Source organism: Amia ocellicauda, chromosome 6 (assembly GCF_036373705.1).
Source record: "Amia ocellicauda isolate fAmiCal2 chromosome 6, fAmiCal2.hap1, whole genome shotgun sequence".
Taxonomy (NCBI): domain Eukaryota; kingdom Metazoa; phylum Chordata; class Actinopteri; order Amiiformes; family Amiidae; genus Amia; species Amia ocellicauda.
This window is the reverse complement of record NC_089855.1, coordinates 4,166,460-4,186,384: the sequence shown is the minus strand read 5'-3', so window position 1 is coordinate 4,186,384 and position 19,925 is coordinate 4,166,460. Positions and strand designations below refer to the sequence as shown.

The window sequence follows — 19,925 nt, the reverse complement described above, 5'->3', positions numbered from 1 at the left end:
TCACTTGCTACCTGGGAAGATACTGCTCTTTTTCAGGGTTTTCACCAAGCTGTCCCTGATCTCTTTAGTCCTCAGGCAGTAGATGATTGGATTCATGAGGGCAGGGAAGACATTCTGAATCACAGACCCCATAACACGCATGTCTGCTGAGGTCCCAGGAAATCTGTAGTAGATGTAGACTTCTGTGGACGTGAGGAAGAACACAGAGATGACCAGCGGGTGTGAGCTGCAGGTGGACATGGCCTTGGCTCTTCCTGCTGAGCTGGAGATACGCAATACTGACAGAAGGATCTTCACATAGCATATCACAATGAAAAACAGAGGGATGAGAAGAAGACTCAGCAGAACAAATAAGCTAAAGTAGCTGATTGAGAGAACATCTCCACAGGCCAGGCATAGCACTCCAGCATAATCAAATTGCATGGCATTCAATAGCAGGTTGTACACCCAATGCAAACGAAGCTGAAAACATTATATGATCCATAAACTGATCCACACATGATCTCAGACATATAAAGCAGACACGTTCTCAATTCTGCAGCATTACCAAGGCTGCACAGCACAGTCCTTTCTTTAAAACACTTTCCATACCATGTATTATTAATTTCAACTAAATCTCTTTATTCTCATGTCGGTATCAGTTCAAAGGGTTGCTACAGAATGTGCCCTCATAGACAAACCACAGAACTAAAACTTGAGAGTACAGACCGTATGCGGTATTTCTGCGGTGTATGCTCTATAATGCCCTGTTTCCACTGGCTTAAGCGTCTGGACACGTCCAGGTTTTGTGGACGGTTAACTATCTGCTGCCAGACATGGCCGTAAGCATCAGTCACACCCACTAAGTAAATACTTTCGTTTTCAGAAGCGGAGATGTGTGCTTGACTTGTAGACAGACAGGGAAGAGTTCAGATACATTATGTCAGAAGATATAATCTCAAGTGCTGTGTGGGATCACAAAGAAATGAGTTTTATTAGCAGCATGGAGTGAAATCAAAGTACAGAAACAATACTGCTTACAGTTCATATCCAAGTGTATTAAAAACTTGCCGAACACAGATTTCACAGGACCTGTGCCTGACTAGTTAAAAACAAACTGAAGGATAATAATCGGAGAGGTATCAGCCGATTTTATTAATATTTTATTAACAATTGGATGGTGTTTCAGGCGTTTTGTGAATGGTGTGCAGTCTGTTGTATAACAGAGACAACCACTATGAAGGCGAACATGATTTAGTTGTGCCCATTTACAGGTTAAATTAATGAATAAATAAATACAGCAGATCTGGGTTTCCCTCTAAAACATTAAGGACTGGTTTAATAAATGCGTCCACACACGCCATGACTGAGACGTGCACACTTTAGTTAAATTAACCTGCTTTATTGTAGCTGGATGATTAATCGTGAAACATGTGTATTTTGTTTCAACTGTAACTTGCCCTGTTTAAGGACATCTGATAAGTAAATTATAAATAATACGGCAACAAGTATTGTTTGCAGTTACAAATCTGCAGAAAGAGTAATAAGTTAAGGGAGTCACGATGTGCCATTTAAAATACATATCTACTAACACAAATGATGATGATAATAATACTAAATAATAGCAAATATGTAGTTATTGTTGCACATGGAAACGTAGTCTCATGGGACTGTGCTTGTCTGAATATAATGTTGTCTATACATGTTCAGCTCTTCCTAATATCTCATAACAGAAACGTGTAAATATTACGCTGTTTACAATCATGTAAAGCACAAAGAATAAAATACACACAAAAGTCCTTTCCACGTCAGGATGTATTGCTCGTAGTGTTTCCTGTCTCTGTTTTTAACACAAACACAAACCAAACCCACAGTTGCTGCTCCTCCTATAAGAGGGACGGACTTCACAACAGCCTGGTTTTACAAAAAAAGCTCGAACGATGTACGTACCTGTATAAAAGACACCTGTCCACAGAAGCAATCAATCAATCAGATTTCAAACTCTCCAACATGGCCAAGACCAAAGAGCTGTCCAAGGATGTCAGGGACAAGATTGTAGACCTACACAAGGCTGGAATGGGCTACAAGACCATCGCCAAGCAGCTTGGTGAGAAGGTGACAACAGTTGGTGCGATTATTCGCAAATGGAAGAAACACAAAATAACTGTCAGTCTCCCTCAGTCTGGGGCTCCATGCAAGATCTCACCTAGTGGAGTTTCAATGATCATGAGAACGGTGATGAATCAGCCCAGAACTACACGGGAGGATCTTGTTAATGATCTCAAGGCAGCTGGGACCATAGTCACCAAGAAAACAATTGGTAACACACTACGCCGTGAAGGACTGAAATCCTGCAGCACCCGCAAGGTCCCCCTACTCAGATGAGACCAAAATCAAGCTCTTTGGCATCAACTCAACTCGCCGTGTTTGGAGGAGGAGGAATGCTGTCTATGACCCCAAGAACACCATCCCCACTGTCAAACATGGAGGTGGAAACATTATGCATTGGGGGTGTTTTTCTGTAATGGGACAGGACAACTGCACCGCATCAAAGGGACGATGGACGGGGCCATGTACCGTCAATTCTTGGGTGAGAACCTCCTTCCCTCAGCCAGGGCATTGAAAATGGGTCGTGAATGGGTATTCCAGCATGACAATGACCCAAAACACACAGCCAAGGCAAAAAAGGAGTGGCTCAAGAAGAAGCACATTAAGGTCCTGGAGTGGCCTAGCCAGTCTCCAGACCTTAATCCGTAGAAAATCTGTGGAGGGAGCTGAAGGTTCGAGTTGCCAAACGTCAGCCTCGAAACCTTAATGACTTGGAGAGGATCTGCAAAGAGGAGTGGGACAAAATCCCTCCTGAGATGTGTGCAAACCTGGTGGCCAACTACAAGAAACGTCTGATCTCTGTGATTGCCAACATGGGTTTTGCTACCAAGTACTAAATAGAAAGGGTCAAGTACTTATTTCCCTCATTAACATACAAATCAATTTATAACTTTTTTGAAATGCGTTTTTCTGGATTTTTTTGTTGTTATTCTGTCTCTCACTGTTAAAATACACCTACCATTAAAATTATAGACTGATCATTTCTTTGTCAGTGGGCAAACGTACAAAATCAGCAGGGGATCAAATACTTTTTTCCCTCACTGTACAATTAAGCAATTAACATCCTATCATGCTCTGTGGCATGTATAAAAATGCTGAGCAGGCCCAGTTGACCTCGATTTTGGACCAAGATGGCGAGAGGAAAGGATCTAAGTAACTTTGAAAGAGGGGGCATTATTGGGTCACAGATGAGAGGCAGCCATTTTCTTGTGTTCCTAGTATCAGACAGTCCTAGTATTCCTCATTTTGTTATAACAGCCTTAATTGAAGTTAATTTTGCATGTTGTGTACAAGACTGTGGGTACAGTACATCACACACTGATCAACGCTTTGATTATTACAACAGGCTTTTAAAAAATTCCCTTTGTTAAAGCATTTTTTATTGTGTCGTCTTTGTTTTGTTCAAATTAAGTAGCCTATAATTTTTTTTTTTTTACGTGAAATGTCTGATTTTAATCATTATACTTAAAACAATATTTAATTAAATAAAAATATAGGCATTGTTTTATCTCTTATTGTGGCAGTGACAACATTTGTATACAGACTTGCTCAAATTTGTTGGTACCCCTCCACAAAAAACAAAGAATGCCCAATTTCCTCTGAAATAAATTGAAACTGACAAAAGTAATTGGCATCCACCATTGTTTATTCCATATTTAATAGAAATCAGACTTTGCTCACTGCAATCAAACATTTTCTGTAGCTCTCACTGAGACTTCTGCACCTGTTAACAGGTAGTTTGGCCACTCGTCCTGAGCAAACTGCTCCAGCTGTCCCAGGTTTGATGGGTGCCTTCTCCAGACTGAGAGTTTCATCTCTTTCTCAATCATCTCTTTCCATAGAAAGAGAGCTGTGCTTGGGTGAATTATCCTGTTGGAGGACCCATGACCTGCGACTGAGACAGAGCTTTCTGACACTGAGCTTTCTGACACTGAGCAGTAAGTTTCGCTCCAGAATGCCTTGATAGTCTTGAGATTTCATTGTGCCCTGCACAGATTCAAGGCACCCTGTGCCAGGTGTAGCAAAGCAGCCCCAAAACATAACCGAGTCTTCTCCATGTTTCTCTGTAGGTATGGTGTTCTTTTCTTTGAAAGCTTCATTTTGTCTGCGAACATAGAGCTGATGAGACTTGCCAAAAAGCTCCAGTTTTGACTCATCTGTACAAAGGACATTCTCCCAGAAGGATTGTGGCTTGTCAATATGCATTTTAACAAATTCCAGTCTGGCTTTTTTATGTTTTTCTTTCAAAAGTGGAGTCCTGGGTCTTCTTCCATGGAGGCCACTTTCGCTCAAAAAGCAACAGATGGTGCGATCAGAAACTGATGTACCTTCACCTTGGAGTTCAGCTTGTATCTCTTTGGCAGATATCCTTGGTTCTTTTTCTGCCATTCGCACTATCGTTCTGTTCAATCTGGGGTTGATTTTCCTCTTGCGGTCTTGCCCAGGGAGGTTGGCTACAGTTTCATGGACCTTGAACTTCTTAATAAAATTTGCAAACGGTTGTCACAGGATCATCAAGCTGCTTGGAGATGGTCTTGTAGCCTTTACCTTTACCATGCTTGTCTATTATTTTCTTTCTGATCTCCTCAGACAATGCTGTCCTTTGCTTTCTCTGGTCCATGTTCAGTGTGGTGCACACAATGATACCAAAACAAATGACTACTTTCCTCCATTTAAATAGGTTGAATGACTGATTACAAGATTGGAGACATGTGATACTAATTAAAGAAACGAATTAGTTTGGAATATCACTATAATCCAATTATTTATTATATTTTCTAAGGGATACCAACAGATGTGTGCAGGCCATTTTAGAATATCTTTGTATTCTTAATCTCTTTTCACAGGTTCTTTGCGTAATTATATGACATACATTACATTATATTATTTGTCACTTAGCAGACACTCTTTTGTACCCATTAGCAGGTGACTTACATTTGTACCCATTTATAAATCTGGTCATTTTACTGGAGCAATCTAAGTTAAACACCTTGCTCAAGGGTACAGCAGCCCCACCCAGGCAATAACCACTACTCCACAGTGCTGCCTTGCAAGATGCACAGATGCAAGCATACATGATGCAATAGCTTTTAATTTCATCACTTTTCAGGAGGAATGAAGCATTATTTCAATGAGCTGTAAGGGTACCAACAAATTAAGCACGTCTGTACTTCTATTTTATTTCTACATATATATTATGTGGGGCCAAACAGGTCTGACTGTAGCAATTACACTGCTCTAAATTGGCGTATTGAGCCATCCTAAGTAAAAGCATTCAGTTTAGCAGCAGTGTCTGAAACAAAAATATTTGTTTCTGCCCTACTATGTGAGTTTTAGATTCACTAAGTTGTGGTGAAGACATTTGCTGTATATACTATAAAATAACTTTGTTTATATTTATATGTAAGTCTGGGGGTGATTAATTATGCATTCAGTTATTTTCTGTTTTGTATTTGTAATTAATTTAGCAGATTATATTTTTCAATTTGACATTATGAACACTTTCTGTGTTGAACAGTGGCAAAAAGCTATTGTAGCTCTGAGTATGCTAAGCCTAGACCAGTAGTCTAGTTTTGAGTGTGGTTTTGAAAAGTAAATAATTTAGTGAAGTGGATTGTATAGTCCAAATTAGGTAGCTAGGTTGTCGAATACATTTTTTATTTCGCTGTTATGACTGGAAAACTGCAACAACGACTGTTAAGTCATTTGTGTTGCACCTCATATCAAACTATTACTGAATGAAATTTACATTAATAATTTAATAAAAAAATGAAAAAGGAAAACCTCTGGTCAGTCAGGTTACAGCTGTATATGGTCAGTGACGAATAAGGATTTTAAAATGGTAAACACATATAATTAGTTTAAAATACAAATCAAACCTCTCTCTACCTTCATTAGAATGTCATGTATATATTTCAAAAAGTTTTATTTCTGAAAATAATCATTTATACTTTTTTATTATAAATCATATGATTTCTAGTATCACAAATGTCATACCGGATAACAATGATAGATTTGCAAATTATTTGACTTTAGTTTTTTGTCAGCATAGAGTGGGTTATAAGTATTCATAGTTTGATATCAACAAACATATGCAGTCTAGGAATAAATAAAAAAAATCACAATTAATCTCACAAATTTTGGCTTTTCTATTGACACCGGCACATTTTTTGAAGTTAGTCACCCCAAACATAACACTGAATAGTGAAGAATGCTGGAAATGTTATCTAGTACAAATTATATGATTATTGTTGTATCCTTAACTCAAGGACACTGATTTATTTATTTTTACAAGAATAATCTGTGTTGTCCTACCTGACTGATATAGTTACTTGGAATGAAATACTGTGACTGAGATTTCATATGGGATGATATCTAAAGATTGTCTCAGCAACAAAGATGAAACACTCATTCTGTATTTAACAGACAGTGAGACACTTCCACTCAAGGCATAGCCTATTTTATAAAACAGTAGCAGTAAAACATTTTAAGATTGAAAATCCATTAACTTAACCATTAACTATTTTTTAGGTTATACTGGAAACATGTAAACATATGCCATTAAAAAAAGTAAACTGTAACAACGTTTTAACTCATTTATGACATTAAGCCAATTCAATTAAATTCATTAACATTTCAACAGATTAAAAAGTAAATTGAACATTATGATATCACAACATTTTAAATTTATAGGAATTATGATATTTTTTAACCTGGATTTATATATTCTCTTAAAACTTGCAAATGGCTTCTTGGCATGAACATGAATTAAAACAAAACAATAATGAGCATGTTGCCACCTCGTTTGTTACTTAAGGACATCCACACAGACAAATTTGCATGATAACTATATATAATGTTATAAACATGTTACTGTGGTGTTAATACAACATGGTAATGTAAAATTGATGCCTACACGCTTACAAATACACCTAAAAACAATAAAATTATAAGCAAGTCACTCTGGATAACGAGTAACATTGTTGGATATCAGAAAGTAATTGTTTTCCGGAATTACAAAATACAAGTTTTAACTTTTGAATCAGGTAATTACTTGACTACTTATGTAAATGTATTACTTTGACCTACAACTATTCCATGTCATCTTTCACATTTAATATACTTTTTGTTTTTAAAACAATATTATAAATGCTTTTTAAGTGTTGTCCAGTATGACAGAATTTTGTACCCTAGTGTACAAGTGATTGAAAACGACAAATTATCAACATTTTAGGATAGACTTACTAAACTTTTTGCACAGCCTTTTGCACAGGTCCTTCATAATCTTCTGAATGATGTAATGTCCTGTCACATGGCTAGCAAAATGCAATCTGATGTAAATCTCATGAATGTCTGTTGTCCGGAATGACATTGGAAGAAATCGCAATATTGGGATTATTTCATGTAAAAATGAAATGAAATTAAGAATCTTTGCAATATTTGTATACATTAATGCACACACTCACAGAATTATGCCCAACTGTTTAATCTAAGGTTTTATAGGCCGATCAGTGAATAAAGATAGGAGTTTTGAGACATGTTATGCATTAAAAAAAAAAAAAAAAAATCTAATATTTGTAATATGCTTGGGACACAAAAAAAGTCCTAAAGGGGGAGGCATTTTTTATGTTGCCTAGTGTTTATTAATACTTATTTCTATATTTATTTTAAGTTGTTTTGTTAGTTAAGTATTTAAAAATAAAGTCCAGAACTTATTGCAATAGCAGTAATGATCTCATTGCAATATTTCTCATTTAATTTAGTCTTACTATGAATGGGTGGTGGGGGGATGATTACATATATCTTAAACAAGGAAAAAGCTGTAGATGTGTGAGATGCTACTTGCAATGGAAAGTACATCTTCAAATGAAAACATTTATTTGTATATCCTTTTCCATTCTACTGCAGTAGTTATGTGCCCCAAATTAATTATTGTACAGTTCAGCATTAAACCTTTATATTATGCTTTACCAGGAGAAACATTTTGTTTTATTAAACGAATCATTTTAATTAATTTAATATATTTCTTGGTTCTGTATGAGGCCAGGTTTAAATTACTCAGTACCTTTAAACATAGCACTGAGGCTTAATGGGGATTAAAGTACCTCTTTGGATTAGGCTACATGGTCACAATTCTGCAGCGTGTTGTGAGTGTGAACGTGATGGTGACAGAGAACTGAATGGTCTCATATGCTGTTTGGGAAGACAGTTATTGTTTTTTGTGTTTCTGCCAAGCTAGTAAAACAATTTACATTTTACAGGTTGATTTCTGCTCTGTATTTTCAATAGGGATTACACTAAAATATATATTTAAAGTATATCCCATGCATATTGCAAGTAATCCAATCCAACTTTTCACTTCCTACCTGGGAAGACACTGCTCTTTCTCCGTGTTTTCACCAAGCTGTCCCTGATGTCTTTAGTCCTCAGGCAATAGATAATTGGATTAATGAGGGCAGGGAAGACATTCTGAATCACAGACCCCATAACACGCATGTCCACTGAGGTCCCAGTAATCCTGTAGGAGGTGAAGACCCCTGCTGTAGTGAGGTAGAACACAGAAAGGACCAGCAGGTGTGAACTGCAGGTGGACACGGCCTTGGCTCTTCCCCCTGAGCTAGACATACACAATACTGACAGAAGGATCTTCACATAGGACAACAGGATGAGAAACAGAGGGATGAGAAGAACACTCAGTCCAACAAATAAACTAACGTAGCTGATAGAGAGAACATCTCCACAGGCCAGGCGCAGCACTCCTGAATAATCACAGTAACATTGCAGAACTCTATTGGGTCCACAGAACCGCTTTGTAAGTGCTAGAATTAATGTAAGGATTGGGCACAGGAACCCTCCCAGCCAACAAACAACTATGAGTTTCAAAGTGAACCTAATGGTAATCCTGGCTGGGTGGTGGAGTGGGTGACAGATGGCCACATACCTGTCATAAGACATGAGCAGCAAGATAAAGCTTTCTGTAGTCAACAGAGCCAGAAAGAAATAGGTCTGGGTGAAGCATGCTGAGAAGGAGACAGTGTGAGTAGTAGAACTGAAGACAGCTAGCATAGTGGGTACAGTGCATGTAGAAAGGCTGATGTCAATAATGGCCAAACTACATATTGTCAGGTACATGGGGGTGTGCAAGCTTGTGTCTGCAGCCAGTATGGTAATAAGGAGAAAATTGCCCAGTAGAATGAGGAGGTAGACTGTCAGGAACACAGCAAACAGGATGGCCTTGCTCTCTCTGTCCTGCAGTCCAGGGAAACCAACAATAATGAATTCACTGACCATTGATCCTGTGTAGTTTGCATCAGCCATGGCTGTTAACCAGAAATGATGAGATCTGATCCTGCAATGAAATAGAAGTATACACATACACTCACCTAAAGGATTATTAGGAACACCATACTAATACTGTGTTTGACCCCCTTTCACCTTCAGAACTGCCTTAATTCTACGTGGCATTGGTTCAACAAGGTGCTGAAAGCATTCTTTAGAAATCTTGGCCCATATTGATAGGATAGCATCTTGCAGTTGATGGAGATTTGTGGGATGCACATCCAGGGCACGAAGCTCCCGTTCCACCACATCCCAAAGATGCTCTATTGGGTTGAGATCTGGTGACTGTGGGGGCCAGTTTAGTACAGTGAACTCATTGTCATGTTCAAGAAACCAATTTGAAATGATTCGACCTTTGTGACATGGTGCATTATCCTGCTGGAAGTAGCCATCAGAGGATGGGTACATGGTGGTCATAAAGGGATGGACATGGTCAGAAACAATGCTCAGGTAGGCCATGGCATTTAAACGAGGCCTAAAGTGTGCCAAGAAAACATCCCCCACACCATTACACCACCACCACCAGCCTTCACAGTGGTAACAAGGCATGATGGATCCATGTTCTCATTCTGTTTACGCCAAATTCTGACTCTACCATCTGAATGTCTCAACAGAAATCGAGACTCATCAGACCAGGCAACATTTTTCCAGTCTTCAACTGTCCAATTTTGGTGAGCTTGTGCAAATTGTAGCCTCTTTTTCCTATTTGTAGTGGAGATGAGTGGTACCCGGTGGGGTCTTCTGCTGTTGTAGCCCATCCACCTCAAGGTTGTACGTTTTGTGGCTTCACAAATGCTTTGCTGCATACCTCGGTTGTAACGAGTGGTTATTTCAGTCAAAGTTGCTTTTCTATCAGCTTGAATCAGTCGGCCCATTCTCCTCTGACCTCTAGCATCAACAAGGCATTTTCGCCCACAGGACTGCCGCATACTGGATGTTTTTCCCTTTTCACACCATTCTTTGTAAACCCTAGAAATGGTTGTGCGTGAAAATCCCAGTAACTGAGCAGATTGTGAAATACTCAGAGCGGCCCGTCTGGCACCAACAACCATGCCACGCTCAAAATTGCTTAAATCACCTTTCTTTCCCATTCAGACATTCAGTTTGGAGTTCAGGAGATTGTCTTGACCAGGACCACACCCCTAAATGCATTGAAGCAACTGCCATGTGATTGGTTGGTTAGATAATTGCATTAATGAGAAATTGAACAGGTGTTCCTAATAATCCTTTAGGTGAGTGTATATAATGTATATGTGTGTGTGTGTATAATATATATATATATATATATATATATATATATATATATATATATATATATATATATATATATATATATATTTTACACACAATATTTAGGACATCAGCAGACAATTACAAATACAATAAGTGGAGATGATCATCAGAAGGTCATCACCCAAATAAATTTGTACTCTTCTTATAGAATCTAAATTCCCATACATATGGAATATTTAAAATGACATGAACCTACCTTGTTGTTGTATGAAGGCTCTTGCTTCTGTGGTAACAGTATCTTTGTAAGGTGTCTTACCTCCAGCAGTGGTGGCTGATCTTACCTGTGAAATGCCAGCAGAAACATGAGCGTGTCTGTCCTCTAGTCACTATCATCTCACTATGTAACTATGAAAACAAGTTAAGGTTGCACACCCAGTGCAAAAAAGGTGAAAACATTTTATAATCCATGAACTGATCCACACATGATCTCAGACATATAAAGATAAGAGGGTTATTGGCGAATGTTCCCTAGCATCTTCTCCAATTGTGTAATAATGAGAGACAATGCTGATCCACTCTGAAGAGGAGTACAGGACACTTACTCTGATGGTCCAGTTAGACTGAAGCGCTGGATTGAGGATCTGAATTGAACACACACAGCTTTATGCCAGGTCTCAGTCCACTGGGGATCTACAGGCTGGGACACAAAGGCAATTAAAGCAATTAGTTCAACTCATTAGGTCGTCACTGAGGACATTTCTAAAGAAAAACACTGACATGGTGAACAGGGCCCTTTGATGGTTTAGACCACGCAGGAGAGGTGTTATGAATGTAACCCTTTTTAATGATCAGTTTTAGGTTATGGATTGTGATTTTTAATAATGTAGTTGGTTTTCTTTGTAAGTTTTTTTCTATTGTAAATGTATACATTTTTGCGGTCAGAGGTTAAGGGGAGGAGTATAAAGGTGAGATTGTGGCTAGATGAGGGGAGAGCAGTCTTGGTTGAGGATATCAAATTGGATTACCATTTTGTTTTTAACGGGTGGATTGTCGATATACCTCTACACTTTATTTTTGGTTGTTTTCACTTTTGTACTTATGGATTTTTACACTATATGCTATTCTTGGATTTGTTTATAATATTATTCACAGCACTTTGTGTTTGGTGGTACCTGATTGTTTCCCCTGTTTTTAATGACGCTCTGCTGCATATGTATTATTTTTCTGTGACAATGTTTTTAATCCTTCTCAAGTAAAGATGTTTTTTTAACTACGGATCACGACTCTGTTATTGTTGCTCTGCACACAACGCTGCCATATAAAATAGCTTGAACCTTAAGTCCTTCTTTGTTTTTGTATTCATAAAGTGTCTGATAGTGAGAAATTGCATTCAAGTGCATGAAATATCTCTGTGACTTAAATTTGGTCTTCTTTTACTCTTAGAAGTAAAAGCTATTGATAAGATTTTTTAGAATTAAAAGTCCTCCTAACTCGACCAATATTTACAAGACCTCACAAGGTCCTCTACACTAGTAGTTTGTTTATTCCTTATGTATTCAGAAATGCAGTTTCTACCGCCACTGTCAGAAATGCAGCATTGTCAGCAGAGATAAATAAAACCATGTAACAGTGATGATTTGTGACCATCACAGCCTTCAATAAGGAGACTTTTCATCAAACCATAATGGCATTAACAGCACCCAAGATCGTTCAGTTTATTGATTTCCCCACTACTGCGTGGCAAATATACCAAAAACAAGCTGCATTCATAATCAATGTTAGCCTATATTTATCAAGAGTTGGACATCAATTCGCTATAACTGACTATTTTTCTAACACAAATAAAAGGACAAAATAAGCAGCAAATTAATTACAATTATCCACAAAGCATATTCATAATAACCAGTATGAGCCGGTGACATATACGTAATAACTTTACTTTGTATGTTATTCAATAGTTGGAAATCGGGGTAAAACCGTTGATGAATATAACCCAGTGTGGACAATTTCCTATGTACAATGGAAGGAAAATAGTGTTATATTTAAATATGTTTTATGTATATTTTATGATTGTAATTATGAATTAGAAATTCATAATCTAGGAAATCTAGGATTTTAATTCTATGTAGGAGAGGTCGACCGATTGCGCAACGTCGATACCGATATCGATAATTAGGGAAGGGGGTGGGAGGCCGATTTCCGATGAATCCATATATTGTATAAAATATATAGCACTCAGTGTAAATTTGCAATAATTAAATTTAAATAAATAACTAACAGTATGAACATAAATATCATACATAACAAATAGATACATTAAAAAATAAATGACTAAATAATATGTTTACTCAACAGTTCCCTTTTTAGATCATTGATGAAAATGAAGTATGAATAATGAAATTCTGGTAATAACAAACTTTGGGGACTTTACTTATTTTCAAATATAATTGCTAGCTGTAGAATGTGTAGATGTGTAAATAAAGCTGTGGGCGCTGAGAGGCTCACAGAGCTGTGCACCTGGGGGCAGTGCTGCTGCTCACCTGACGAACCCGCCTCTTACACAGGCTCAGTCATAGGAGATCCGCTGGCTCTACTAGAACAGACACAATGCTGTATTTCACCATTTGTAGATTAGTAGAACTGCTTTATTTTTTCTCCAAAAAACCCATGTAGATGTAAACATAAAATAAACACGTGACTGTACCATGCACTGTATTACTATTATTTATAGATTTTCATGTTGCATTTACAAGTAATAAAGGCGGCTGCTGTTGTTTTTACAATGGGATTAGCAAGGAAACATTAGAAAACAATTCTGGAATCATATCAGTGAGTCACCATGTACACAAATGCCCAATGAGTGTAATCCACACACTTGATTTACACTAATTAATATGATTCAAAATAAATAATATAAATGAACAGGACTTATATCATAAACAGAAGTATGAATCTACAAAAAAAAAGACTTGTGCAAATAACTGGGAAGAAAAATGTAATGCCCTGATTTAAATGCCCACGCTGCTCTGAGTGTACAATAACTTCATACAAAATATTTTTAAATGCAGCAATTGTAATACTTCACTACTAAACTACTTAGGGGACATAATAAATTATATGTTATTGTACTTCCAGATCAAATAAATGGTATAGTTCTCTTGGAAACAGAGTTTTTCATCATTTAAAAAAATCTACTTTTACTCCTAAACTAACATTTAGTGTGATTCCTAGGATTAATGGAGATGTTTTATGAATATGTGAACAGGACACTTTTTGACCCTTTGACCTATTTGTGTAAATGGTGTTAACATACTGTAAGCCACTATGGCTGTGTGCACCCTCGTTTCCAATTAATGTTATAATATCAGTCTAAATTCTGTTCATAATGAATAAGTAAGGCAGACAATAATTCTGAGCCATTTAGTAATAATAAGCTTATTTGTGATGACTTCACAGCAAATGGCATCTACAAAATTGATACTTTTCTTGATCAAATTATTAATTACACGAAAATTGTAAGGATTTCACTATTGAAACTAAGATTTATTTCTTAATTCTGTGTGCATGCTAACAATGTATGTTAAGGTATGTATAAATGTTTTGGAAGGGCAAACATTTGCTAAAACATAACAACTGATCATATGCAGCTACATTTGCTTTTTTTGTATTTGTTGTAATCACGAGCACAATACAAACAAACTTACCATGCAAGCTTTTCTACGATGTAAGTACAGGTCGTCCTCTTCTTTTTCTTGCACATCCCTGGACATTGCTTTAATTTCTTGGAACTGATAGTCGGCTTAGAATCGATAAGGCTGTTAATTAAAACATATACAATCACAGAATTCTGAGCGTCCCAGAATGCATTTTGACCTTTCACTTCCTAGGGCAGCAGTACCACACGATCATGAGTGGAAATGCTGCGGAGCATAGTTTAGGTGTACAGTTACAGCACGGCCATGTGGAGGTGAACCTCAACATGGCCAGTGGAAACGGGTTATTAGAAAACTTGTTCATGAGTTCCCCATGGAAACAAGCGATGTCCCATCCCCCTTTGAGTACTATTCTCTTTTTTAGATAACTGGGACTGCATTTGCAACCTATTGTTTTAATGGTTTATTTTGAACAGTACAACATTCCAATACAGTACATGCTGTGTTCTCTGTAGCAAAACTGTGTATATGTGACTGTTGAAATAACAGATAAACATACCCATGAAGCCATCCTGTATCTGTGTTTTATTGTCATGGGTATCAGAGAGTGTGCAGTAAGTGATCAGGGGTATGAGGTGGTGAAAGTGTTAGAACTGAGGCTGCTGCCGATGCCGAGTCCAGTTAAAGGGGCCAGGCCTCAGTCATCATTGTGGGGGTTCAGTCCAGGCCTAGTGACATCAGTGACATCACTCTCTCCCGTCTCCCTGAGTGCTGTGCTCTGAGACTCCATATATAAAATCAATCAAAGAAATCAATAAATAAAATACTACTGCAACTGCTACTATTACAACTACTGTCCATAATAATAATAATATACATATCAGCTTACATGGACAGAATTTTATTTTTGCAAATTATCATGGCAAAGAATGATCACAACAGATACACTGGTGAAGGGCAGTTATTAATGTTTTATATAAACTGTATTATGTTTTATATTAGAAATAATAATTTGCAGACTGAGCAAATTAGATTTGTCAAGCTAGCAACAGGCAGGTGTCCAGAGGATATGCTCTGGACATTGTTCTCTCCACTTTGACTTCTAGTCATTATGATAAGAGGAACACCCAAACAGATAAATAGCCCACAGATACCAGTTTGCTTAGTGTTTGTTTGGGGTTTCCTGTTCTTCTCTCAAGGCTGAAGATGCTACATTATAGTGATTGATTACCTCTTGTCCATTGTTAAAGAAAACTGTGAGATTGGGCAGTTTGTATGCCATAACAGGAAAACACCTGCCCTCTGGCTCCTGCTTTTGCCTGTAGCAATCTGTGTATGTGACAAATCTCATGCATTGTCGTTTTGAAAACTTGAGAGCTATGTAAAAACATTGTGTGTAATTGTAATTGATTATTGTACATCCTGTGTTATCATCAACCGAAAATATTTGTGCCCCCTCAGTAATTTCTGATGCCCCCTTGTGAGTTAATCCTGCCGCCGGGCCTGGAAAGAGATTAGCTACACTCTCCCTAATGTGGCTCAAGTCTCCGACCTTAACAGTTTCATAAAATTAGTAAGAATTGCATCCTTCTAAAGCGCTCGTCTTGTATCAGAAATGAATATAATGTAGCGACCTTGCCTTTTCACCGGTCGCTGTTAAATAAAACACTTGAGGCAGAGTTTTTCAGAACTACAATTGCAGTTTATTCATCGGCTGCAGAGGTACCTCCCTTTTCCCCCTTTTCCTCCAGATGCTTTCCAAAACTCACAGATGTTTCATCCAAATTAACTCCCACTCAACTCAAACTCCTGGCACGTCACCCTGCCCTTATATACACCCCCTGTCTGGTGACTCTCTCCCGCCCAATCACCACTCTCTGGCTGTACTACCCTGAGACGGGCGAGCCACACAGACACAATTATCTACAACATCCCTCCCTATCTCAACACACTAACACCCCACATGTAACACACATTCACACTCACGCACACACACAGATAGACAGAGTCCCCGAACTGACTCACCCACCCACCCTGCATACACACTTTTACATCCTCCCCCTACCTTTGGGCTGCCCTACTGGCACATACACATAGACACCCGCCAGGATCTCTACAATAATATAAAATATACATTTTGTTGGTGGTTCACACAGGATATTATATAAATCCCCCAATGTTACACTTGGTTAATATTGAATACAAATGAAAGTCGTTACCAGATATGTGCCTAAATAACATTTAACTGAGGAACCATAAAAATAAAATACCTTGATAAATTAAAATTAAATATTGGATTAAAACATCAAATTAATATCTGGCGTGCCTCTTCATAAGGCTCACACACAAACACATGCACATTCACTTTATTACTAAAATCACAATTTACTTTTACTTTTGGTACTTGAGTACTCTTGAAAGTAGCTACTTTTTTACTTTTACACAAGTACTGTTTAAATGGGAGACTTTTTACTCTTACTGGAGTAAGTTTTTGATAGAATATTTTTACTTTTACTCAAGTATGACTTCCGACTACTTGTTACACCTCAGTGGGTAACAGAGACTGTGCAGTAATACCCTGTTTCCACTGGCCATGTTCAGGTGCACCTCTGTGTGGCCGGGCTGTAACTGCGCACCTACACTGTGCCGGCAGCGTTTCCACTCATTGTTGAGAGGTCCAGCTGCCCTAGGAAGTGACTGTGAGACACGAAAGATCAAACCACAGTCTGGGACACTCGGCACTCTGGGATTTAGTGTTTTAAACTGGAGGCTGAAATAACGCTAACATTAAAGTGCAATAAACTTTGGACTGAAACGTTTTTACGATATCTAACACAGTCTTATAGTATAAGTTATACCAGATATTCAAAAGTAGAAACCAGGACACATTGAAACAATATATAAAACAAATGACATAATTTTGTTTATTTTGTTTACCAGCACATCGTAAATAACCGTGTTACTTCTCCCTGTATCATGCATTATTAAATACAATGCGCTGGGTTTAAATCTGTCCCGTGTGTCCCGTGTCCCGTGTATATATCATGAAATATACAGTATGTCAGTCACAGACAGTTTCTTAAGCAGAACTCATACATGTGTATATAAATATGAATACAACACTCTGGGATCCATAACTTACTGGAACAGTTTTCCCACAAATTCAGTGTTGGCGTCTTATCTTTCAAGTCGGAAGCACTGCCCAAGGGGGAGGGGTTTCTGCACACTTTCACGGGAACCCGATCGAAACGTCACTCTATCAAAGCTGCCATTGTCCCCTGCGCTTGTCACTCAGAACAGGGCCTTTCCCACTTCCTGTTCTATAAAACTTGACGTCAGCGCAGGTTCATCCTCTTTTGCCTCTTCGCTGGACTCAGGAACGTAAGCTCTCTGTGTCTGTGTTTGTAATAAACATTCAAACTGCGTATTTCAGCTGGCTGGCTCACTTCATAGTGTTGTTCACCACCGTTTTCGCTACACATCGTCTCTGTCTTGTGTGTGTTTAGTTATTATTGATAGCTAATCCTGATTCTGCACCGGAGGTCCGGCTGCGCTTTCGGTTTCAGTTTCGTTCACAAGAAGAGCCTTTTAAAAATAATAGTCATGTTTATATAGTGCTATATATATTCCGACTGCTTGCTGTGTTGGTTTTTTGTCCACAGGGCTTTTTCCTCCACAGCAGGAGCGCTAACAGTGGCAGTAAAATCTGCGGCCCGGCTGCCCGGCTGGAGCCACAGCATATCGTAAGAGGTGCTCCTCCGCCGGCTTACGCCCGCACTACAACCCACAGCTGCGGCTGTAGGAGATCTCCCTCTCTTGGTTTGCCGAGAACGAGCACTGCTAGCCCTCCCGGTCCGTGCGTGCCTGCCTCCCACCCCTCCTCCTCCGTTGAGCGTGGACGCCCCTCCTGCTCCCACGGGACAGGACAGGGAGTTCTGGGCAGTCATCCAGAGGGCTGTGGAGTCTCTTCAGCTCCCCTGGCCCTCTGATCCTGCCCCGACGCGCTCCAGGTTCGAAAGGGGTCAGCGTACACAGCGGCCCACACGGGCCCTCCCGCTGCTGCCTTACCTCCTCGAAGAGCTGAGGGCTACCTGGGACCATCCGGCAACAGCCCCCGCCATAGCCAGGAGAGGGGAGGCTTATGCCAGGACCTAGGGTGCGGCAGAAGCGGGCTTGGTGGAAATTCCACCATAGCCACGCTTGTCTGCCTACCTCCGCTGTCCACGGAGCCACGCGACCTGGCCTGTGCCCACAGGCAGTGTCGCATCATGGAGACGCTGCTCCGGAGGGCGTATGAGGCTGGAGCCCAAGCGGCTCGCCTCCAAAATATGGAAAGCCTGCTGGCCTTGTACTTGGCTCAGCTGGCAGAGCCCTTGGAGCAACATGGCACATCACCCACCCCGGCCCCTATCTCGGAGATAGTGGCGGCAGCGGATCAGCTGGTCACGGTTATGCGCCAGGGGGCTAGGGCGACAGGGCGATCCTTGGCAGCCATTGTGGCGGCGCGTCACCAGCTTTGGCTGTCCCAAGCAAGATCTTTCAGATCCACTGTGGTGAACCAGTTGCCGGGCTTGATGGCCTGGGACATGGTGCGCAGGTTGAGCATCTTGAAGCGCAGCACCTTGAGGTGGCAGTTCAGGCGCCTCAGGAGCCCTACCCTTTTGTGTGTAAAATACTCTGTGTTCCTGACCTTGCTTCTGCCTGTGATAACGACTCCTGGATTGTCCCTTGAACCCTGTTTGCTGATCGACTGACCTTTTGCCTGCCTTTTGACAATGTCTCTTGGATTTTCCTTTTAAGCCTGACAGCCTGCTTCTTATCCCTCTTCCATTACCCTGACCTGTTATCATTGAACCCCATCCCAGTCCTGCAGTAGCCCCACACCTGGGTCCTCCACTCATGACATCCCCTGCCGTTACATATATATTTCAAAAAGTTTTATTTCTAAAAATAATCATTTATATGTCATATAGTCATATGATTTCTAGTATCAAAAATGTCATACTGTATAACAATGATAGATTTGCAAATTATTTGACTTTTTGATTTTTGATTTTGTTGTTGATTTTTGTCAGCATAAAGTGGGTCATAAGTATTCATAGTTTGATTTCAAAAAACATATTCAGCCCAGGAATAAATTAAGAAAAAAGATCTCATGAATTTGGGCTTTTCTATTGACACTGGCACATTTTTTGAAGTTAGTCACCCCAAACATAACACTGAATAGTGAAAAATGCCTGGAAATGTCTGAAAATGCTATCTAGTTAAAAATTATATGATTATTGTTATATCCTTAACTCAAGGACACTGATGTGTATTTTTACATGAATAACCTGTGTTGTTCTACCTGACTGATATTGTTACTCAGAATGACCTACTGGAGATTTCAGATTTTAGATGATATCTAAAGATTGTCTCATCAACAAAAATGTACTTAAACACTCATTCTGTATTTAGCAGAGAGTGAGAGTCACTATGATGCAATACACTTCCACTCAAGGCATAGGCTATATGATAAAACAGTAGCAGTAAAACATTTTAAGATTTAAAAAACATTAACTTAACCACTTTCAGCTCATTAACTATGTTTTATGTTATACAGGAAACATGTAA

At 39.1% G+C, this 19,925-nt stretch overlaps 1 protein-coding gene across 1 annotated transcript; it reads right to left on the bottom strand.

The window, feature by feature from the left end:
- Nucleotides 1–18,918, bottom strand: LOC136751738 (olfactory receptor 2AT4-like). The gene is made up of 6 exons (XM_066707532.1): nucleotides 18,824–18,918; nucleotides 18,525–18,589; nucleotides 18,381–18,463; nucleotides 8,978–9,336; nucleotides 8,570–8,806; nucleotides 1–262 (listed from the first exon to the last, which is right to left on the bottom strand). The coding sequence occupies exons 1-6, from the start codon at nucleotides 18,916–18,918 to the stop codon at nucleotides 1–3; spliced, it is 1,101 nt and encodes a 366-aa protein (XP_066563629.1).
- Nucleotides 18,919–19,925: the final 1,007 nt, after the last annotated feature.

What these genes read in the sequence shown, in the direction of transcription:
- LOC136751738 (XM_066707532.1), bottom strand. Translation starts at nt 18,918, where the DNA reads ATGCTCAACCTGCGCACCATGTCCCAGGCCATCAAGCCCGGCAACTGG. An exon ending in GCTTGGGACAGCCAAAGCTG is followed by an intron (nt 18,590 to 18,823) that starts GTGACGCGCCGC and finishes CCTCCGGAGCAG; the next exon opens with CGTCTCCATGATGCGACACT. An exon ending in CCAGCCAGGATTACCATTAG is followed by an intron (nt 8,807 to 8,977) that starts GTTCACTTTGAA and finishes TCTCTCTATCAG; the next exon opens with CTACGTTAGTTTATTTGTTG.